The sequence below is a fragment of the Thamnophis elegans genome, chromosome 7 (assembly GCF_009769535.1).
Source record: "Thamnophis elegans isolate rThaEle1 chromosome 7, rThaEle1.pri, whole genome shotgun sequence".
Taxonomy (NCBI): Eukaryota; Metazoa; Chordata; class Lepidosauria; order Squamata; family Colubridae; genus Thamnophis; species Thamnophis elegans.
Genome location: NC_045547.1, coordinates 23,675,993 through 23,700,395, shown reverse-complemented (window position 1 = coordinate 23,700,395; position 24,403 = coordinate 23,675,993). Strand labels below are relative to the sequence as shown.

At 42.5% G+C, this 24,403-nt stretch overlaps 1 protein-coding gene across 2 annotated transcripts in view; it reads right to left on the bottom strand.

Moving 5' to 3' along the window:
* Window positions 1-5,598: 5,598 nt before the first annotated feature.
* Window positions 5,599-24,403, bottom strand: part of DRAM1 (DNA damage regulated autophagy modulator 1) — a 31,423-nt gene continuing 12,618 nt past the window's right edge. Inside the window, exons 3-7 of one of the 2 annotated variants that reach the window (XM_032221794.1) lie at window positions 20,031-20,173; window positions 16,102-16,279; window positions 13,536-13,594; window positions 8,660-8,752; window positions 5,599-5,993 (exon numbers count right to left, since the gene is read on the bottom strand). In XM_032221794.1, coding sequence (XP_032077685.1) covers window positions 5,949-5,993; window positions 8,660-8,752; window positions 13,536-13,594; window positions 16,102-16,279; window positions 20,031-20,173 — 518 coding nt within the window. In that variant the 3' untranslated portion in view covers window positions 5,599-5,948. Of the gene's footprint in view, window positions 5,994-8,659; window positions 8,753-13,520; window positions 13,595-16,101; window positions 16,280-20,030; window positions 20,174-24,403 lie in introns of those variants that run through there. The other variant, XM_032221795.1, reaches the window with a different exon arrangement.

Sequence of the window (24,403 nt, the reverse complement as noted above, 5' to 3'; positions counted from 1 at the left end):
TACCTGGACCATTTTTGTCAAGTGGCCAATCTAGCACTAGTATTTCCTGGTGAGTTCCTATCCCAGCCCCAACCAAATCCAAGCCTGCTTACCCAAGGTCAGTTAAGTTTTATGGTCAAGGAGGGCTTTGCCAAATTAGTTTGTGGGAAAGTAACCACAAAAGTGTTCTGAATCCTTTAAGGGGGTGTTTCTCAACTTCAGCAAATTTAAGCTATGTGGACTTCAACTCTCAGGATTCTCTAGCCAGCCATTCTTGAAGTTGCTATGGTTGACTAACAGTGCTTAAATAGTAAAGCATATCTTGCCTCCCAGGCCAACTCCAGTTCCATCCGCCAGTCAGTGTCGACTGGCAACTATGCGGAGGAGAGCCTTTTCAGTAGTAGCTCCGACCCTTTGGAACGATCTCCCCGTGGAGATTCGTACCCTCACCACCGTCCAGACCTTCCGTACAGCCCTTAAGACCTGGCTATCCCGTCAGGCCTGGGGATAAAGATTGTAATCCGTCCCCACCCGAATGATGAATGAATGTTGTGCTCTATTTTTACTATGTGTTGTTTACGTCTCATTGTTATGTATTCCCCTCCCCATAAATTGTAAGCCGCCCTGAGTCCCCTCAGGGAAAAGGGCGGCCTATAAATAATAAACAAATCAAATCAAAATCAACTCCCCACCTTATTTATTTATTTATTATTTATTTATTTGACTTATATACTGCTTCATAGAGCTTTCAGCCCTCTCTAAGCAGTTTACAGATTTTTAGCAAATTGCCCCCACAGTCTGGGTCCTCATTTCACCCACCTCAGAAGGATGGAAGGCTGAGTCAACCTTGAGCTGGTGAGATTTGAACCGCTGAACTGCAGATAACGGTCAGCTGAAGTGGCCTGCAGTACTGCACCCTAACCACTGTGCCACCTTCTTTCTGAAGTTTTCATTAGAGTAGAGTAGAGTAGAGTAGAGTAGAGTAGAGTAGAGTAGAGTAGAGTAGAGTAGAGTAGAGTAGAGTAGAATAGAATAGAATAGAATTGAATTGAATTGAATTGAATTGAATAGAATTCTTTATTGGCCAAGTGTGATTGGACACCCAAGGAATTTGTCTTTGGTGCATGTGCTCTCAGTGTACATAAAAAGACAAGATACATTCGTCACGAATCATAAGTTACAACACTTAATGATAGTCATAGAGAACAAATAAGCAATCAAGTCATACTAGGAAACAATCAATATAAATGATAAGGATACAAGCAACAAAGTTACAGTCATACGATCATAAGTGGGAGATGGGTAATAGGAACAATGAGAAAATTAATAGTATTGCAGACTTAGTGAATAGTTTGACAGTGTTGAGGGAATTATTTGTTTAGCAGAGTGATGGCGTTTCATTATACTCATAATGAACAAATAAATAACAAGATACAGTTGCAGGATATGCTTAACCACCATTAATACCACCCCACAGTTCACATAAACTATAAGTATTATATAAGCTAAATTCTGAAAAGATTCCAAGCTAAAATCTAATTGTATAATTTGCAATTTAGTGTGTCAGGCTGGTTTCTAGCATCATAGCATTGATGCTGCTCCTGCTAGCATTGACATGTCCTTCTGTTACCTTACGTATACAAGGGATTATGATTCTCAGTGCCAAAAGGTTTTCCAAGCAAAGTTGTGGCTTTCAATCACCTACTTTGATCCCATGATTGAGGGCCAAATCTTAACCCAGCATGATCATCACTACATCACACTGGTTTGCCCAGATAAAGCTGATGAAATTCATGTGCAGGAGAACGAAACTTTGAATGAAATACATTCTATTGTACTGGATATGGAATTTTAAAAAACAATGGTTAAAAGTGAAATTAAATATCCCTTAAATATTAAATATCCCTTAAATATCCCTATTTCACAAGGATATGGCAAAGAAACAAGGTTTTGTTTGAACTGTGTTCTGTCACGTCAGTTTTCTTCTTAAAGATTTTTTAAAAAAAGAAGCATTAAAAAGGGGGGGGGAATCCATTTGATGAATCAAATCGAACACTCTGCATTTGTAGATCTCACATTAGGAGAAAAATCAGATGAAAAATTGAGTCATTCCAGACAAATAATATACATACACAAATATAAATCTAATTCCTAAACCTCCGTAATTTTTCTCCTGCATTTTGATTGAACAATTGTTTATTGTTGAAGGAATAATGGTGTCACGAGGGAAAATAGTCTACATGGCTTATGTAGGGAGGTGTCATAGTTGAGGTTTTTTTTTTTTTAATGGAGGCATTGATAAGTGTTTTAGGCATTGAAGCCCATTAAATAAGGTGCCAAAGGCTTTTTAGAAAGATTTAGATTGGTGTTTTTCAAACTTGCCAACTTTTAAGATGTGTGGATTTCATCACCCAGAATTCCCTCCCCAGCATGGAAAGTTTGCCAAGTTTGAAAAACACTAGTTTAGATAAAGATTCTTGCTAAAGACTATGAAGAATGAATAGAATAGTAAAAGCCACCAACGAGAAAGACAAATCTTTTCATTTGGAAAATAAAGACTAGAATTGAAAGCTTGGAACACAAAGAATTGGTATATACCACGTTTTAAGTAAAACAAAAAAGGAGCATGTCTGAACAGGCTGCCAACATTTTTCAGGATTATAAATTAAGGCAAGCCACAATAAAGGCCTAATACCCGGTGCTTGGGAAGGAGAATTGTAGGGTTTTAATGTGGACATAGATATGCTGTAGAGAATGGCTTGTTCTTATTTGGTCAGAGTTGATTTAGTATTCTGTGCTCTGGTCATTTACATCTATATTATTACATTGAGTTTTCACATGGGTCTGCCCTTGAAGATGGTTGGAAAGTTCAATCTCTGGAAAAGATGACTTCCAGGCTACCATCCTATATTACACCATCTTTTACACTCTTCACTGCCTTCTGCTTCTTCTCAAATCCCAAATTAGGATACTGGCATCAAATCCCTCCCAGACAGGGGTGAAATCTAGCAAGTTCTGACAGCTTCTGGAGAACCAGTAATGGAAATTTTGAGTAGTTTGGAGAACCAGCAAATGCCACCTCTAGCTGGCCCCAGGGAGGGGTGGGAATGGAGATTTTGCAGTATCATTCCCCTGGAATGGGGTGGGAATGGCGATTTTGCAGCATCCTTCCCCCGCCACACCCACCAAGCCATGCCCACCAAGCCACATCACGCCCACAGAACCTGTAGTAAAAAAATTGAATTTCACCACTGCTCCCAGATGCATCTCCTCAGTGCATCTGAGAAGAAAGCTTGTTGGAATGAGATTCACATTGATGCTCATGCAATGACTCACCTGAAACTCAATACGTAGGTAATATATTGATTGCCATTTTGGTGTTATGTGAAGAGTTTTCATTGTTTCTCTTGCATGTTGACCTTTTCTTTAAAAAAAGATGTGATGCTGTAGGTTCCCCTGAGAAAACTCAGTTTTGAAAAGTGACGTATCGACTTTTTAAATTTTATTTTATGAAACACTTTGGGTTTATACCATAAATTGTATGCAGAGGCTGGTTGGGGAATTCTCTGAGTTGAAAGTCCATGCACATCTCAAGAGTTGCTGAAGTTGAAGAGAATTTTGCTAGAGTAAATATCCAAAACTTGTATGTGTTTCTAAGGAAAGGTATCCTCAAATTTTGGTGTGCTACTGGAAGAGCTGATTACATTTGGCTTGACTTTTTAAAGCCCATCTTCATCATAGTATATTTCTGTACAGTATTTTAATGTCGCTAGGGGATGCACTTTCTATGTGGCTATAGGTAAAGGCAAAGTGAATAACTGCTTCTTCACAAAAATTGGCTTTTTTTTACAGCAGAGATTTAGACTAGAGAAATAGGACCATAATTCCATTTGAAAGCAACATTAATTTGTGTAGATTCAAGTTAGCAGTTGCTTTCCCCAAGTAATCCAGGAAGATCTCTTGTGGGTGGCTTTTTGATAAAAATTCAAACTGCCGGCATATGTATCTTTTTTCCCAGGACCCCAAGAATCTTTCTTATTCAAGCACTTATGTTACTAATCACTATGACTGTAGTCCATTAGTGCCATCTACTGTGCAGTAGGGAGAACATTAAAAATTTAGCACCTGGAATCTCTACATGGATGGATGGTAATAGACAGACAGATAGATAAGAGATGATAGATCCGTGATGGTGAACCTCTGGGACATGTGCCACAAGTGGCACACGGAGGCCTCTCTGCAGGCAGACGAGCCATTGCCCCAGCTGAGCTCTACCGTGCATGTGTACGCCCCTCCTGCCGGCCAGCTGATTTTCGGGTCTCTGCAGCTCATGTTGTTTAATCAAAATGCAGTTAAAACACCAAACAAGCCATCAAGAATTCACTATATATACACCCAACAGGAACAGGAAGTGCCTCACAGGAGCAGATAAGAGGTAAATCCTAGAGAGGCAGGAACAATGGATATGAATGCTAGAGAGAAATAAAGCTGTATAAAAGGCAGACATAACACCTGTAACAGCATAAGCATGTTCGGAAGGGGCATGGAGGAGCGTGGGGGGGGGAGAATGGGGGAGCAGTGCCCCCCGGCGTCCCCTTTTGGTCCAAGGAGGCTTCAGAGAGGCCTGCTAGGCCCAAAACAGGGTGCGGGGGTCTCATGTGATGGTCATGTGTGCATGCGCAGGGGGAAAGAGCACATGAGTGGTGTCACACGCGCATTGTATTATGGGTGTGGGCATGCACGTGTGCACTGTTGCGCATGCATGCTTTCAGCACGCGAGGACAAATAGGCTAGCCATCACTGTGATAGATTATATAGATGGTAGAAAAGTGTGAGAAGGGAATTTGTGTGGGTCTTTGTGCGCGTATTACCGGTACCTTGCCTTTTCAAACAAAGCTTTGAGTTTGGTAAATCTTCCTTTTTCACATAATAGTAGCGTGTCCCTATTTTTGATCTGTGATGTAGCCATTTTGATATACTAATATACCATAGGAAGCAAAGTAGGGACGCGGTGGCTCAGTGGCTAGGACGCTAAGCTTGTCGATCAGAAAGGTTGGCAGTTCAGCAGTTTGAATCCCTAGCGCCGCATAACTGAGTGAGCTCCCATTACTCATCCCAGCTTCTGCCAACTTAGCAGTTCAAAAGCATGTAAAAATGCAATTTAAAAAATAGGAACCATCTTTGGCTGGCCACATGACCATGGAGACGTCTTCAGACAGCACTGGCTTTGAAACAGAGATGAGTGCCGCCCTCTAGAGTTGGGAATGACTATGTGCGAGGGGAATCTTTACCTTTACCTTTATATGAACCAATGTTCCTCAGACTGGCCCTCTGAAGATGTGAGGAGACTGTAACTTCAGGACATTTTGACATGTGTTTCCAAGCACATTCACCTAAAACAGGGATTCACAACTGGGGGTGCGAGACGATATTCCAGGGGTGCGAAAACTTGGGTTGAGAAGTTTCAAAATTATAGTGCATATGCATAATTATATGCATAAAATTATTTACTTTTTTAGGGGTGCCAGAATATATCAGAAGCATTCTATGGTTGCGGGGTATAGAAAAGGTTGGGAACTTAAAAGGAAGGTAGACTGAATTCAATTGAAATCTTACAAGTAATTGGTAGCTGGAATTGCAGCTTTTCTTTATTCTTTATCTTTATTCACCAAGTGAATAAAAAGGAAAGAGATATTACAGTAGATAAACATTTATTCCTTAGTGATTACATATCTCAGAGGTCCTCTATTTTTTTAAAAAAAACATTAAAATGTATTTATAATACAAAAAATTATTAGTAGATTGGTTACATAGGAAATATAGCCTAAAATTAAAAATACATTTTTTTCTTGACAATGATTATACAATTTGCAGCAGTGATGCATCAGGTTCATGCCAGGTCAATCTTGGCCATTGCAACAGTTTATATAACACCCCCCCCCCCAATCCAGCTAACTAACAATAAGTGGTCAGAGGTCTCCACGAATTTCTGTTGATATTTGTATGGTAACTTCCTAGAAGAAAGGATTATAAGAAAAAGACAAAAATCAGTAAATCATTACAAAGCACACATTTAAATATAAACAGAAGATACCAAGTATGGAATTAGGGAAAGATGCATTTACTGCCTCAAACAGCTGCAACTGAAATCTGAAATGAATTGTTAAAACAATTTGCTAATATTTTAAGTGTCTTAACTGTGGATTCCAATGCAAAGGGCTAAATACAGGTAGTCTCCATTTAAGTACCACAATTGGGATGAGCAACTCCACCACTAAGCAAAGCAGTCTCTGAGTGGGAAATCATACGATTGCGATTGTGCTTTCATTTTTTCCACTTTCAGTGAATGCTCACCTGGACAGTGCTGGGACAGCTGGCTCATAACTGACAAGATTAATCAGTTTCATATCTTTACTTTTAATTTATTTATACTCTACCTTCATCATTCTTATGTATAACTGTAGACAGACAGCATACCTAATACTCCTCCCTCCTTCTATTTTCCCCCAAACAACAACCCTGTGAGGTGGGTTGGGCCAAGAGAAAGTAACTGGTTCAAAGTCAGCCAGTTGGCTTTCATGCCTAAAGTGGGACTAGAACTCACATTCCTGGTTTCTAGCCTGATGCCTTAAACACTAGATGAAACCGATTCTAATTTGATTCAAAACCACAATCGCGCTCACCCAGCATTGAGATATTTAACAAGAATGGAATTAATGTTTCTATTTATATTTATTGGAGAGGAAGGGATTACAAGAAAGTAAGTAGGCATACAATGGGGCATACATATTGAAAGCAATGCACTGATGCTGGCAGCCATGAGGATGCTACTTAAACTGCCCCATTGTGTGCCTGCTTACTCTCTTGTAATTCCTTTCTTTCCAATCTCTGCTCTTCAAGGGGGGGGGGGGAGAAATAAAACAATGTCAGGTACAAGACAATGCGTACTGACACTAATGATGATCACGTGACTAAGGGACAGGACCCCAGTAACTTTGAATGGTTGCTGAACGAGGCAGTCAGTAAGTGAGGACTATATGTAATACACCTCAGTCCCACTAATATATATTTCTGGTACTAACACTATTAATGAGATCTAAATATGGGTGTTAACTTTTCAGAAACATTCGTCTAGATTAGATGAGATTAGTTTTATTGATTAGCCTATAGGCTAGTGATGGAGAACCTTTTTTGGCTCATGTGCCAAAAGCGAGGGGAGCACAGGGGGGGGGGTCGTGTGTGGGCGTGCCACACCCATAATGCTATGTACACGACTACAGCGTGCATGCGCGTACGACCAATGTTCCCCCCATCTTTGGCATGATTTTTTTGCCCTCCCCAGGCTCCAGAAGCTTTGTAGGAGCCTGGGGAGGGCAAAAACAGCCTTTCCCACCCGCCTCTGGAGACCGAAAAACCGGTCCTACCAGCAAACCGGAAGTTCGGGAACGGACTTCCAGTTTCCTCCTAGGGCCAGTTTCTAGGAGGCTTTCCTGAAGGCTCCGGAGGGCAAAAACCGGCCCTATGAGCAACCTGGAAGTCACTTCCGGTTTGCTCATAGTGTCATTTTTTGCACTCTGGAGCCTCCAGGGAAGCCTCCTGAGGGCTCCTGAAGGCTCTGGAGGGCTAAAACCAGCCCTACAATCAAACCGGAAGTCCATTCCCGAATTTCCGGTTTGCCCATAGGGCCAGTTTTCCACGCTCCGGAGGCTTCAGGGAAGCTCCTGAAGCCTCCGGAGGGCAAAAAATGACTTCAAAAGAAGGCTGCGTGCTCTGACAAATGGCTCCGCCTGCCACCTGTGGCACATACAAACTATGTATGCCATAGTTTCGCCATCATGGCTATAGGCCATATCAAAGTACAAGGTTCCAACATGTATTACCAATAAAGTCCTACACACATAATTTAAAATAAGAGTAGGGTAAAATACAATAGTTATAGGACCAAATATAATAATTTAATACACAAATATGTAAAATAGAATAACATAAAAATTACATTTCTGTGCTAACTCTATCAATGAGATCTAAATATATCTGTTAATTTTTCAGAAATATTTCTTCTAAAAAATGTGGCATGAAAAAGATCTTAAGGTCACTTCAAGATCTAACAGCTGCATACATACAGCTTGTTAGTTTGGTTAGCTTTAGCTTCATTTCATTTTTCAGGCTTTATTGCCATGATGGTGAACCTATGGCACGAGTGCCAGAGGTGACATGCATGCACACACAGTTTGGGCACTTGGTGTCTAAAAGGTTTGCCATTGCTGCTTTATTGCTTGAACCAAATTAAGTTAAATGAATTAGGTGAATCAGCCACTATTTGTTTCCCTCTTCTTTCTATTCTACAATAATTCCTACCCAAATGAACTTGGAAAATTTCTGAAACATTAGGGCTTTACCCATTCTCCCAACTTTCAAAATCTCTAATAAACTCATGTTCTAGTAAGTCCACATATACTTTGCAACATAAGTGGCTAGTACACCAGTCACTGGACTTCAGCTCAGACAAGTACTCAGGGATGCGATCTGTAACTATTGGTCTCTCTATAAAGAGGCTACACCAGAGGTCTGCAACCTGTGGGCCGTGAGGGATTTGCAACCAGGTTTTTTTGGTTGCAAATCCCTTACTGCACAAATTACTTCAATGAATTTTGCCCTCCTGATAGTTGTGCCTGCTTACCTGAAAGTCTCTGATATACGTTAAGAAGAAGAACACAAAGCCGAAGGCTACTGTCCATTCGCAGATTGCACTTACAAAATGGTACACATAATCCTAAGGGAAGGAATATATACATAAAAACCCATTAAATAGAGCCATTACATTGTTTGCAATGGCAAGCAAAAGGTGAGTCAAGTATAGAGATAGCAAATAACTATATACCAGATGGATAGTGTGGTAGAAAAGTACTTATTGGTTTAGAATTGCATCCAATTAGTGTCCCTTCACAGGCAGGATGTTCTTTGACTCAGCAGAAGCCTCGTCAGTGGAAAAAAGGATGTAATTGTCAGTAATTGCCCTCTTCCTGCATTCTCCATGTTGTTCTGGAAGATTGATCCCCAATCTTAAAAAGATTTGGGAAGAGGAGAAAACTTCGAAGTCTGCCTCTTTCTCTAATGCACTGACAGAAGTCCCTGTTACATCAAGCACTGTTGTAATCAAATGAAAACAATCTTATTGATTTACTGAATTTCACTAGACATAGCACATATACATTTCCTATGTGGCTTATTACAGAGATGGGTTGCCAATTTCTCTACCGGTTTGGGTGCACTGCTGCGTGTGCGCGATGCTTCTGCACATGCGCAGAAGCATCCAGGCAGGTGGGCAGAGCCTCCTGCCACCGCTACGACTGGTTCAGCTGATCCAGCAGCAACCCACCTCTGGCTTATCATGATGAAAACCTAATACCCTTTCCCCTGAAAATAAGACCTATCAAAAATAAGACATAGCATGTTTTACATGCACCTAATATAAGCCCTACCCCAAAATAAGCCCCACTTAAGAGCCATTGCAGCTAGCCGCCCATATTTTTGTCTGGTTACTCGCGATGCCGTGGCCATGAGGCAAAGTGGGGGACTGGAACTGCCCCACATGCCCTACACCGACTTACCTCAGGGGCCCCACAGCTAGGCCATCCACACCCTGACACCTATGTCACCCTGACACCTGCCTCAGGGCAGCAGCACTAGCAGCCAGGTGCAGCAGGTGCCCACATGGCCACTGGCCCACTTCTTCTGTTTACGGCTGCAATGGAGCAAGAGGCCAAGTGGTGTGTTGGTCCACAGCTGCAAAGTGAGGCAGGTGTTGGGAGCATGGATGGCCTGCTTGCAGGAGCCCTGAGATAACCTGGTGCAGGGCACATGGGGCAGCTTTATTAGCTGCCTTGTGGCAGCGCCACTACCACACTGCACAGCCTCCTGCCCCGACACAAGGAAGCAGGATTGGGCCTCCCATACATGGGGGGAAAATAAGATATCCCCACAAAATAAGGCCTAGTGCATATTTTGGGACACAAAAGAAAATAAGACCTGGTCTTATTTTCTGGGAAACACAGGTATTAAAATATAAAACACACTATATCTGGATCATTTTTCATTACTAAGCTTCTACAAGCACCCATACAAGATATGACAAATATTGGCACCCTGGTGGCACAGTGGTTAGAATGCAGTATTGCAGGCTAACTCTGTGCACAATCTGAAGTTCGATTCTGAGTGGCTCAAGGTTGACTCAGCCTTCCATTCTTCCAAGGTCGGTAAAATGAGGACCCTGATTGTAAGGGACAATGTGCTGACTATGTAAACCACTCAGGAAGTGCAGTAAAGCACTATGGAGCAGTATATAAGACTAAGTGCTATTGCTAGTGCTATTTTCTTGAGAATCATTGCTCTCAGCCATTTCGAGTTATTATTAGAATTATTTCAGGGTTTTTTTAATAAAAAATTGAAATGTAAGTTCTTGATATCATGACAATGTTTTCTATGACAAGATATTTAAGAGGGGGAAAAAACAAACTTGAACATTTGTGGTATTTTCCTAGAAGCTAAGTAATCTTCGGCTTATCTGCTAAGATGAAACAAATAGCAACGGATTGGTCAAACAGCCAGATTGCCCCCAATAAAGGGCTCCAGTTGAGAGTTTCATGGGGATTTATAGGCTGATATAAGGTTTTCTTTGTATACTATAACAGAAGAAGGAAAGGAAGATTTTGCCATGGCATGGATTTTTAAGGATGTTCTATAAACAGCAATGAGTGTTGTTAAAATGGTCATATTGGTTAGATTTTGTGTCCCAGGAACAAAAGTGTTTCTCACAAAAGAGAGAAATGTTGATACACACATACACACACACACACGTACCAATGCCCAAATATATTGAGAAAGTAATGTATTTATTCTGTATTCTGATGCTTATTCATGTACACGACAGCATGCATTTCATTCTGAGCTGACATATCATTTCATTCATTTATTACACAGATGCATTATTATTATCATTTTCTTTTTGTGCCTTTAAGGCATTTGACGACTCCTGGAGATTGCCTGGACAAGTCCCTGGGATTTTCTTGTTGGCAAGGTTAGAAAGTGGTTTGCCACTGGCTGCTTCCTAGGGCTGAGAGAGGGTGACTGGCTCAGGGTCACAAAGTTGGCTTTGTGCCTAAGGCGGGATTAGAACACACAATGTCCCACGCCCTGGCCTGATGCCTTTAACCACTGCACCAAATTGGCCCTATAAGTTTATAAGTAACACTGACTCTGGGCAACTAACAGATAAATAGGACAACCACAATTACTACTAAAAATGAAGTAAAAAGTTAATATTAGCAATACCACTATTAGTTGCTGAGATATTATACAGCTGTAAAAAGAATATTTCACTTTTCACCAATCTGAGAGAAAATTTTAGGAAGAATAATCCCAAATCATCTGCCAGACCAGATTATATTATTTTGAGGATGCATGTGTGTGTGTGTATATCTTCAGAGCAAAAAGGCAATACCGTATTTTTTGGAGTATAAGCCGCACCAAGGTTTTGAAGAGGCAAATTTAAAAAAAAAGTAGGTAGGTAGATAGAGGGATAGATAGGGAGAAAGAGGGAGAAATACAGTAGATAGGGAGGGAGGGAGGGAGGGAGGGGGAGGGAGGGGGAGAGAGGGAGGGAGGGAGGGAGAGAGAGAGAGAGAGAGAGACATGCAGTAGGTAGGTAGGGAGCGAGAGAGAGTAGTAGGTAGGTAGATGTTTCCTGGTGTATTTATCCATGTGCTGGAGAAGGAAATTGCTGACAAACTGCAGCACCTAACTTTGTTTCAGCTGTCACAGCACTTGATCAATCAGTTAAAGAGCTTTCCAAAAGAAAAAAGTTTTTGCACTCTGCAAATCTCCCCAAAATGACCTGTTTTTCCGCAAAAACAGGCTTCCTTTTTTTTCAAATAAAAGGCATGAATACCCTGGGGGGGGGGGGCTTGCAGAGTGCTCCTGGGAGGGTGGGAGGGCAAAAATGAGCAAAAACAGCCTGATTTTCATGAAAATGGGCCCCTTTTTTTGTCAAAAAAATTGCATGCATAACTTTATGGAGGCTTAAAGAGTGCTGCTGGGGGTGGGGGCAAAAATGGCCTGTTTTTTGCTCATTTCTGCCTTCCCCAGCCTCCAGGAACTCTCTGAAAGCCTCCATAAAGGTATGCACCGCCATTTTGGTGAAGGGGGCGGGGCTTCAGGAGGCAAAAAATGCTGTATTCGATGTATATGATGCACCCAGATTTTCAGCCTCTTTTTTGAGGAAAAAAGGTATGTCTCTGAAAAATACGGCAATTCTTTTAAAAAGAGACAGATACTTTCTATCAATATAGGTTGCATGAGGCATACCTGGTCAGAGCTCAGATTTGCAAGTAGTTCGGGCAAAATGTCCTTTTGTTCTGAATATTAGACTGACAACCTTCCATTCCTGGCCTTTGGGTGAGAGGCAAATAGCCATGGATTATTCTGAAAGGAGAATTTACACAAACCTCAATTCTCCAAGTGCAAGTCTTTACACAGGAGACATTTGTTTTGTTTGAACTTTTACAAAAAAGAAATAATTTCACAGTTCTCAAATCTATATGTGAACCAGAATGCACTTGCACATTGAAAACTGCACTTTTCAGAATTTAATAATGCAGGTCTTGATTTTATAATTTTAAAAAAACCCTACAATTTTTAAAATGTGTTTACCAACTTGCCTCCAGAAGCTGTAAATGCTCCAACACTGGAGGTTTTTAAGAAGATGTTGGATAACCATTTGTCTGAAGTGGTGTAGGGTCTCCTGCCTAAGTAGGGGGTTGGACTAGAAGACCTCCAAAGTCCCTTCCAACTCTGTTAGTCTGTTATTCTGTTAAAGAAAAATGTGCACAAAAAAGGATAATGCCTCATCTATATCTTAATATAGATGAAATATCTAGATTTTAATGTGATTTTTTGAAAAGCAAATTGGAAGATGAGAATGGAGCACAACAAATTTTCAGCCAAGAAAAAAAGCTGAACAAGAGTTAAGACTCAATTGTTTTATTCATTTACAAATGTATTTTTAATTTACGCATTTATTGAAGCTAAGCATAGATTCATCATTTAATACCCCTACTGATTTCTTATTTTCCATGTTCCTAAAGGAGGCCTTGCTTCCTAAAATGATTTTAGTATTCCAAACTTTTCTGTATCTTTTAGTCTCTAGTGACAACTCTTAATTTTCTCATAACAAAATCCATGATAGGCATAATTTACTGGCAAATCTAAGACTCTGACCAAATATATCTCAGGTGACCTATATTTAGAGAACGTTAAAGATCACTGAGTTAAGAATCAAAAAGCTCTGAGTTTAAAAGCCTACACATATCTATCTAGGCAAACCTTTAAATTTTTTAAAAATGTCACAACCTAGTATATAGTATTAGCAACATGCAAAAACAGTAGCTCTCGTTATCTGTTTCCTTAAGTATTTTAGTAAAAAAACCAAAAACTATTACATAGAGTTAAACTGTACTGAATGGGTAGAAATAATAAATTTTTACCTAGTATATGTTTACCTTTTCACCTGGATTCCAATCTATTTTTGTAATGGATATTAATGAAGCGCATGCAATCACTGAGAAAAAGAAGTTAAGAGGAAACAAGTGATTTAAAAACACAAAACATATATAATTACAGTTTCCTTTTACCAACATACAGTACATAGCAATTGAAATAATGAAAGGAAAATATCATTAATCAAATAGGGAAATAGAAATAATGGCACGTACATGAAGGCAGAACTGATGTCAGATTATATATGTATGTATGTATGTGTGTGTGTGTGTGTGTGTGTGTGTGTGTGTATCCATACATACACCCACACACCTCTCTGTGTGTGCGTTCCAGCATAACTCTAGAGCAATTTCAACCAAACTTCGTACACAGATGACCAAATACTGAAAACAAATACTGTGGGGGTATTCTGTTAATATACAGCCTGTTGTGCCTTAAAATGGCTTCTACTGTACTGCGGTAAATTGGATTCTACTGAACAGTGCAGTGGAGTTGCCATGGTAACGGCTTCACAGTACTCCACAAGGGGGCTCCATCTGGTAAGGGGGAAAATGGCAGCCTTGTGCTATTCTCCTAGCAAGGAGAACTTCTCCCTATAGGAGGCTGTTTTTTTTTTTTTAATAAAGAGATTCCCCCGTTTGTGGAGCCTTCTGAAAAAAAAAACATGCCCCTATAACATCATGATAAGTACTACTTGCTAGGACAGTGATGGCGAACCTATGACACACGTGTCAGTGCTGACACGCGTAGCCATTTGGGGTGACACGCACAGGATTTCATGCGATTCATCCTCGGCTCCTGCACGGCTGCCGAGGATGAAAGAATCTGTGCTGGAGGAACGGGGGGGCGGGATGTGTGATCTCCCCCGCCCACACTCACTTACTGTATCGCCGCCGCCCCTTTCTGAGCGCAGGGGCTGCTGGTAAGGCGTGCGTGCCGTGCGCACACACGTCATCAGCGCGGCGAGGGAGGACCCGCAGGAGAGGAGCGCGGGAACAGTGCGCGCCTCTCTCCAGTCAGGCCGGCACAGAGAGTCTACTCCTGGGACTGTCGGTTACGACCGCACCACAGCAGGGAACAGCGGAGTGCCAACGGGAACTGTGAGTGCCATTATACATTTTTGTAGTTTAAACTATAAATTGCGCAAAATTATGTTTTTGTCGAAGTGACACACAACGCGAGTTATGCTCGATTTTTTGCCGATTTTTGACACACCACGCCAAAAAGGTTGCCCATCACTGTGCTAGGAGAATAGCACAAGGATTGACAAGACAAGGAATCTAAGTTGAGCCTCGCATTGCATTGGCCGGGGACCTCTGAAAAAAATGAGAAGTCGGTACTCCTGGGCCCTGGAACTGGATGAGAAGCATGTCCATTGGGTAGCTGGATGGGAGGCAAGCCTTGACTTACAGACTGTAAGTGTCCTCTGTGTGCCAGCTTTAAGCTCCCTTGCCTGGCTGAATGGCTGGCTTGGGAGCAGGCTGAGGCCTGGGAAACTCCCAGGGACAGGAAGCAGAGCACTGGGTGCCTCTGGGGTGTGAGAGGCCTTGGAGGCCAAGGCAGGAAAGCCTCGGTCTGCACTAGGCCTCCTATTGTGGCCCACCAATGGTCAGTGCAGCTGACAGCAGATTCAGACAGTGAGGAGATTGGGGAGGAACATGGGCTGGCCCTGGAGTCTGGGGAGGGCCTGACGAGTGCTCTGTGTCGGAGGCAGAGAGGGGGCCAGAGCCATCTGACAGTTATCAGCTGCCTTCAGAGCCAGACATCAGTGAGGCAACGAACAGCTGGAACCTGTTCCCAGTGTGCGCATATGCAGAGTTGCCAGACAAAGGGAACAACTAAAGAACAGGGATTGACTTGGGAGTAAGGCCACAGGTGGATGATGAATGGCCCCTCCCAGAGGAAATAAAAGAGGAGCGAAAGGGGAGTGGAGTTTGCAGCAGACAATGAGTTCACGACTCTCTGAGACTCCTTGCCAAATTTTGCAGATATCGGCCTGTCAGTTCTCCAAGCCAGATAAGGTCTGTGACTGTAAATCGTCCCTTGAAAGACTTTGCTGGATGTGAAAGAGCAGAATTCACAGTAAATTAATAAAAGGGTTTTTTGTCGGGGTAAGGAGTTTGCTTCAGGCTCTTGGGAAGCCTAAGTCAGAACACCTCCAAGGGCCTCCCCCATCCCTGAGGCACCCAGTGCTCTACTTAGTCCCCCACACGTTTAACAATTGCACTGGGGATGTATGGATCATTAGGTGAAACGGTTCATTTAATACCATTGCAACATGCAACTATAATGGGGAGGCTCAATGACATCTCAAGGACTTCCTGTGTATCTTGAAAATAGCTTCAACATAGCTGGTACATGCTATACATCTTACCAGTATGTCTAGTGCGTCTCTCCCAATGTCTCACTGTTTTATAAGCATAGCCTATGTGTCAGACTTACATGTTATGAACTGTACAATTTTGTACAAATACTGTAAAACTGAATATAGAACCAGTAAGCTGATGTAAATTGTAGTGCTTGTATTGTTAAGAACTTTGACACATTAATATTCTGTAAAAAGGATACTGGGAATGACAGCTACCCAAGTCATTATGGAGAGAAATAATCTTGTGTGACATACACACGGGGTGCTCCATCGTGGACGTGATTTGTAAGAGATAATTGTCTGAAGAAGAATGTAGAGAGCACCAGAGACAAAAGCCAAAAGAGCTCCCCCATCATGGACAGCAGGAACTGCTAATTCCTGAAAAGACAATTGAAAAGCATTGTATATTATTAGAGTTGTAATCAATGTTACCTAAAAGGTTGTAATCAGTGAGAAAATAAGTGTAGTCAAACTAGCAGTATTAGAAAGGTCTTTTTATTATTATAAAGAACCTAATATACAGTAGTCCTTGACTTACAACAACAATTCCAATATTTCTATAAGCTGTTGTGGTGATAAGTTGAGATCGAGCCTATTTTATGACAATTTTTAAAGAGGATGTTAAGTGAATCATGCAGTAGTTAAGTGAATACCGAGGTCATTAGGCAAATCCAGACTCCCTAATGGACATTTTAGGTTGGAAATCAGCAAAAAAAAAAAAAAAAAAGGTCACAAATCACAATGACCAGAGGACGCTGCTATCAGTCATAAATATAAGCCAGTTGTCAAGCATTCCAATTGCAAACATGTGGTGGTTGTGAGGATGAAGCGAGGGTTGTAAATACAAATACAGATCATAAGCCATGGTACTTACAACCAGTCCTCAAAGTTACGGCAGTTGCAGAGCCTTGCCATCATGTGATCAAAATTCAGATACTTGGCAACCTATTTGCAACCACATGGGGAGCTTCAACTTCCCCCCTACCCACCTGTCTCCCCCACATCTCTGCCCTTTTGGCTGCTCTGCTTTCCATCACTCCTGCCAATCTCTCGCTAACCTGCCATCTCTTCCTCCTCCTGCTGAGAGACATGCCTGGCCAAGGCAGCTGCTGGCCCTTTAGAACCACTGTGGAGGCCTTATAAAGGCCATCTACTGCCTTGGCTAGGCACTCCTCAGCAGCAGTGGACAATGATGTTGGTCAGCTATCGACGGTAGGAGTAGACAGTGTGACAAAGTATAGGGCAGCTAGTAGGAGCTAGTAGGGCAGGGCAGTGGAGCCTCATCTGCTGAAGGGAGCTCCCTGAGCCCAGGTGGGAAGGAGGCTGTTGTCGTGGCCCACCAGCAGTCAGTGGAGCTTGGAGCAGAGTCGGACAGTGGGGAGGTTGGGGAGGAGCATGGGCCAGTCCTGGAAGGCTTGGACAAGGACTCTGCATCGGAGGCAGAGACGGGGCCGAGGCCATCTAGCAGTGATCAGGTGCCTATGGAGCTAGACAGCAGTGAGGCAGAGGAACAGCTGGAACCTGTTCCCAGTGTGCGCAAGCGCAGAGCTGCCAGAAGAAAAGAACAACTCAGAAATCAGGGTAGACTTGGGAGTAAAGTCACAGGTGGAAGGTGATTGGCCCCTCCCACAGGAAATAAAAGAGGAGCGAAAGGGGAGGGGGCTTTTGCAGGAAACAATTTGTTCATTCAGTTGTTAGATTCGTTTCAGGAGTGAGAAGATCTGTCCATGAATCTCAGAGACTCTGTGCCCAGTCTTTCCTTGCACAGCACCTCATTTGGAAAATGTTTACATGGCAGCTTTCCAAGATAGATAAGGTGACCAGACGTCCCGATTTCAGCAGGACAGTCCCTCTTTTGAACAATTTGTCCCGCGTCCCGTTTTTTTTAAAAAAGTCCCGATTTTTTTTAAGTTACGAAAAAGCCTCCAGCCGCCTTGAGGCTCTCCTAGCAACTGGGAGCGTATATTCTTCGAGCCGAGCGCATTCCCACCCGCACGTCCTTGGGAGCTGTTGCCAATGGCTGAGGGAGGAGAAGACTTTACTCCATGTGGAGACCGCGGGCTTCCCTCACAGATTTTTTTCTTCTTCTGTTGCTTTGAGAATCCCCTCCCTCCCCCCCTCTTTCTCTCTCTCTCTCGGAGCTAGCGGCTGCCTCCGAGGCTGTCCAAGCTCAGGCCCTCCCCCTCCCCCCGGACTGCTTCTTCACCTCGGCTGCTCGGGGCTTCTAAATTGGCAATGCGTGTTGTTTGGGGAGGGGATTACTGTGCCATAGAAACAAAGCATATGTCTCACGTGGCTGATAACCTGGTCTCTATACAGAAGAGGTAATTTAAAAAACTTCGGAGCGAATCCAGAAAGAGGGGAGAAAGAAGCTGCAGGAGTGTTTGCACAGGAGGGGGAATTTATAAATGGCCCAGTGAATCCAGAAGAGGTGTGTGTGTGTGTGTGTGTGTGTGTGTGTGTGTGTGTGTGTGAGAGAGAGAGAGAGAGAGAGAGAGAGAGAGAGAGAGAGAGAGAGAGGCTGAAGCTGTGCAGAGGAGGGGGAATTTATAAACGGCCCATATAATCATATAATCGCCTTGTGTGACCTTTTGACAAAATATAAAATTTTTAATCAAGCCCCCCCCCCCCCCGTCAATGGTGTCCCTCTTTACCAATCTGAAAATCTGGTCACCTTAAAGATAGATAAGGTCTGTGGTCATAAATATTCCTTTGAAAGACTGTTTGCCAGGCTTTGCTGAATGTGAATGAGAGGAATTCACATTCATTTAATAAACGGGGTTTTGTCGGGACCAGGACTCTGCCTCGTGATTTTTGTGGGGAAACCTAGGTCAGAACAGCAGTGAAATGGAACTAGCAGTTCACACAAAGCAGGAGAAGTGTGAGGCCTTTCTCTAATGACAGTGCAGATTTTGTATATAATAACCACAACCGGGAATTGTTGGTACGCACTGCAGTCATGTGGTACTTCACCTGACAACAATAGCAGAATTGGAAGGAACCTTGGAGGTCTTCTAGTCCAACCCCCTGCCTAGGCAGTAAACCCTATACCACTTCAGACAAATGGCTACTCAACATCTTCTTAAAGACTTCTAGTGTTGGGGCATTCACTACTTTTGAAGGCAAGCTGTTCCACTGATTAATTGTTCTAACTGTCAGGAAATTTCTCCTCAATTCTAAGTTGCTTCTCTCCTTGATTAGTTTCCACCCATTGCTTCTTGTTCTACCCTCAGGTGCCCTGGAGAATAGTTTGGCTCCCTCTTCTTTGTGGCAGCCCCTGAGTTATTGGAACACCTACTATCATGTCTCCCCTAGTCCTTCTTTTCATTAAACTGGACATACCCAGTTCCTGCAACCGTTCTTCATATGTTTTAGCCTCCACCATCTTTGTTGTTCTTCTCTGCACTTTTTCTAGAGTCTCCGCATCTCTTCTACATCGTGGTGACCCAAACTGAATGCAGTATTCTAAGTGTGGCCTTACCAAGGCATTATAAAGAGGCATTAACACTTCACTGGATCTTGATTCTATCCCTCTGTTTATGTAGCCTAGAACTGTGTTGGCCTTTTTGGCAGCTGCTGCACACTGCTGGCTTATATTTAAATGGTTGTCCACTAGGACTCCCTCTCACAGTTCCTACTATTGAGCAAGGTATCACCTATACCTACTCACGGTTGTTAAGTGAATCACTGCAGTTGTTCAGTTAGTAACAGGGTTCTTAAGTGAATCTAGCATCTCCATTAATTTTGCTTGTCAGAAGATCACAAAAGGTGATCAGATGATCCCAGGACATTGCAACCATTATAAATACCAATCAATTGCTAAGCATCTAAATATTGATCACATAACCACCAATGAGGATGTTGCAATGGTCATAAGTGTGAAAAATGGTCATAAGTTACTTTTTTCACTGACTTAATTTTGAATGGTCACTAAATGTACTGCTATAAGTCGAGGACTACTTGTATATTGCTCTGATTCTCTCTTGTTGCATACTAAGTTATTTTAAAAGGCTGGTCAAAATGAATGTATTTAATGCTCATATAATATTCTTAATCATTTGTAAGCCATTGAAGGAGAAATGGGATATAAATTTAATAAATAAAATATAAAGATATCTTTCTTACTTACCTGAAAACTTGCAACAATGCCCAGTCCAATACAACCCAAAATTCCAACATACAATGTCAATAAGTTGAAACAAGGGGAAATAAAATGTGTCACATCATTTTGTTTCTTTACAATTGAATATTTTATATACATTGTAACTGCACCTAAAAAAAAAGAAAGAGAAAAATATACATAAATTAAAGACAAATAATGCAATACAAAAGTGAGTTTGGTCCTGACAACACAGAATAATTTCACTTAGATAATGAATATATTATACCTGTGATGGGCACATGTGCTGGAAGTGGAACGCAAAGCCATCTCTCCAGGCACACGAGCCGTCGCCCATTGCTCTTCCGGGTTCCACTGCGCCAGCCAGCTGGTCTTCATGCGCACGGGAGCATCCGAAACTGGAAGAACAGTCATCAGTTGCACATGCAGACGCCAGGAAGATGATCTTCTGGTTTCTGGCACGCATGAAGACCAGCTTGCCGGTGCGTATGCCGGAAACCAAAAGATCATCTTCCTGCTGCACGCATGTGCTCTGGGTGCCTGCTCTTCTAGTTTCTGGTGCTCCCACATGCATGAAGACCAGCTGGCCAGCACACCGGAACCCAGAAGAGCAAGGGGAGCAGAGCTTCCAGCCAGGATGGGTGGGCCAGGGCTTCTCTCCCTCTCTGCCCGAGTGGTCTTCTTGCATGGCCCCAATCCTCCAGGCCGTGGCACGAATGTGCATTCACAGTCCAGAGCACCTGGCTGGCTCGGGGGCATGGGGAAATGTTTGCTGGCTGGCCGGACCACTGCTCCTACAACTGCGAGGGGGCAGTGGCGGTTCTCATATTACTGCTTCTGGCTGGGATGCTGGAGCAGCCAGGAGGAAAAGGAGCTCCAGTTGGGGAGGAATGAGGAACAAGGAGTTGAGTCCAAGTGGGAGGAATGTCTATCCAGTATTGGAGTAAGCGCGGTTGCGCTTCCTTGGCAGAAGTGGCGGGAGGGGGCTGCACTAGCTTGTTCTTGGTGGTGGGCTGGGAGGAGCACTTCATCCAGGCCAGAGTTGGGGTGAAGCTCTCCCACCTGCTGCCCCCCCCAACCAGAGCCCTGGGAACGCCAATGCCCCTTCCCTCAAGGCTGGGAAGCGGGGAAGGTGGCATTCCCTGCCCAACTTTCTCTCCCTGTCTGGGGCTGCGGAACCAGGTGGTCGGTGGGATTCCTGCCACCCCGACAGGGACCGGGGGGCAGGCAGAGGGCAGGCAGGGAGGCACGAGGACCACCAAAAGGCCAGGCAGAGCTGGCTCATGCACACCAGACAGCTGGTTTGTGTGTGCTGGAAACTGGAAGATCATCTTCTACCAGGCAGCTGCTCTTCCAGTTTTCGGCACATGCATGCTCACAAATGTGCATTCTCGTTTCAGCACTCGGTGCTGAAAAGGTTCACCAACACTATAAAATACAGAGTTCTTAAACTGTAACGGTCACGATAGTGTGCTTCACCGCCAAAATTATTTTCCAATAATCTGTCCCATTCTAAACTGATCAAGAAGTAAAATCAGGGCTCTGCATTTCCAAGAATTTCTTCATGGTAAACTCTGAGGATCATTAGAAATAATTCCTTTCCAGACAATAAAGGACTTGAGATTTCCTAAAATGCTTCCAGCAGCTTTTCCTCCAAGTTAGTGGTCTCTAGAGCTCTGGGAGATAAGAACATAATCATCAGGCTCAACCCATGTTTGGCATCCTTGAAAAGACATTATGTTCACATACCTCCTTTTCTAATCCCTTTTAGAAATTGCTTGTTAGTTGCTTTTTCAGTTATTAGGGATCTTTGGATCAACATAGCACTGAATTTCCTTCAGTCCTTTGTGAAAGAAGTTTTAACTACAAGTTTAAGATTTATTTTTTTTACAAATAGGGAAATAAGCAATAAAAGGACCATTAAAACTTTTGATTTAGAAAATTACAAAGGTTGGGACAAATTTTGAAATTTAAGATTTTGAAATTAAATAATAAATAATCCTTCCAGTGGATAAATGCTTTTAATTGTTTTAAAGCAAAAATTGGACACTAGAGGGAGCTAGAGATTATAATTAAAGGAGAAGAACACTTAAATTTGACATACAGAATGAAGCAAAATAGTTTAATATTGAACATACTGAAGGATCTTTTTAAAACATATATGCTGTTATCTCTGATAACCCTTAATGGACTTTTACTAACATCAGACTGAAATGACTGGACTACATGGCTTTGTTTATAGATAAGGTAAAGTTTCCCCTTGCACATATGTGCTAGTCATTCCCGACTCTACATGGTGGTGCTCATCTTCGTTTCAAAGCCAAAGAGCCAGCGCTCTCCAAAGACGTCTCCGTGGTCATGTGGCCGGCATGACTAAACGCCAAAGGCGCACGGAACTCTGTTACCTTTCCACCAAAAAGTGGTCCCTATTGTTCTACTTGCATTTTTTACGTGCTTTCAAACTGCTAGGTTGGCAGAAGCTGGGACAAGTAACGGGAGCTCACTCCGTTAGACAGTGCTAGGGATTTGAACGGCTGAACTGCCAACCTTTCTGATTGACAAGCTCAGCGTCTTAGTCACGGAGCCACTGTGTTCCCTTGTTTATAGATAAAAGACAGAATATTTGAAGAAGAGATGATTAGTTGTATTTTAAGAAAAAATGATCAGTTTAAAAATTTACTTGTACTTAGGGTAAAAGGAGAAGTCACTTCTTTATATATATTTATTTTCTTTTCCTTTATTATTTTTCTTTCTTTTCTAATTCCTTTTCTACTGTTTTTCTTTCTTTTCTGCACTTTTCCCCACTTTTCTTTTTAGTTTGTTCAAGGTAGTCCTCGACGTACCACAGTTCATTTAGTGACAATCAAAGTTATAAGAGCACTGAAAAAAAGTGACTGAAGACGAGTTTTCACACTTATGACCATTGCGGCATCCTCATGGCCATGTTAACTTTGGATGCTTTGACAGCTGGTTCATATTTACGACGGTGGCAGTGTCCCTAGCTCACCTGATCTCTTTTTGCAACCTTCGGACAAGCAAAGACAATGGTGAAGCCAGATTCATTTAATAACCATGTTACTAATTTTAACAACTCCAGTGATTCCCTTAACAAATGTGACAAGAAAAGTCGTAAAATGGGGCAAAACTCGCTTAACAAATTTCTCACAGGACAACATACATTTTGGGCTCAATAATGGTCATAAGTTGAGGGTTACCTGTATTAGTTTTTACTGTTAGAATTGTAATCTCTTATAGAATTAGGTAAAGGTGTCCTTTGCACATATGTGCTAGTCATTCCTGACTCTAGGGGGCAGTGCTCATCTCTGTTTCAAAGCCGAAAAGCCAGCGCTGTCCAAAGACGTCTCCGTGGTCATGTGGCCAGCATGACTAAATGCCAAAGGCGCACGGAACACTGTTACCTTCCACCAAAGGTGGTCCCTATTTTTCTACTTGCATTTTTACATGTTTTCAAACTGCTAGGTTGGCAGAAGTTGGGACAAGTAACAGGAGCTCACTCTGTTACGCAGCACTAGGAATTTGAACTGCCCAGTGACCGATCCAGATTGGATCCTGCATACTCATAAGTGCCAGAATGACTTCAGCCAAAAAAAAAAAAGCTTGCAATGTTCCAGCTTGGTGGGGAATATCAAATGAAGCACCATAACCTCTATCCTGGGATGTGTGTTACTCAATAGTTTTATCAATGACTTGGGTGAGGGAGTTGAGGAGATACTTATGAAGTTTGCAAATTACACAAAGCTGGGTGAAGTGGGAAAAGAGAGGATTTTGAACGTTTTACAAGGCTTCATCTGTGAGCTGAAGTGAATAAGACAGAATTAATGATGAAACATGTAAAGTTATGCGTTTCAGTAGGGAAAAAAATTAAAGGCACAAATATCAGATAGGGGAGACTAAACTTAGTGGTATGTATACGAAAAGGGCCTGAGTGTTCTTGTGGACTTCAAACTAGCAATTTAATGTAGCTGCTAAAAACAAGTGGGTGACACTAACAGGAGTAGTGAGTCCACACCACAAGATGTAATTGTTCTTGTCTACTCTGTTCGGAGCAGAGTTTGTGCCTAGTTTTCATCACAATAGTTCAGAAATAGCAGTGGCAAACTGGAACAAATTCAGAAGAGGGATAATCTAGAAGGTGAAGTGTCTAGATTAGAAGCTATGTCTTATAACCGTGATGGCGAACCTATGGCACGCGTGCCAGAAGTGGCACACAGAGCCATCTCTCTGGGCATGCTAGCCATCGCCTGTTGCTCTGCCAGGTTCTGGAACGACCAGCCAGCTGGGCTTCAAGCGCATAGGAGTGCCAGAAACCAGAAGAGCAGCTCCCTGAGTTTTCAATTTCTGGCGTGTGTGCATGTGCCCCG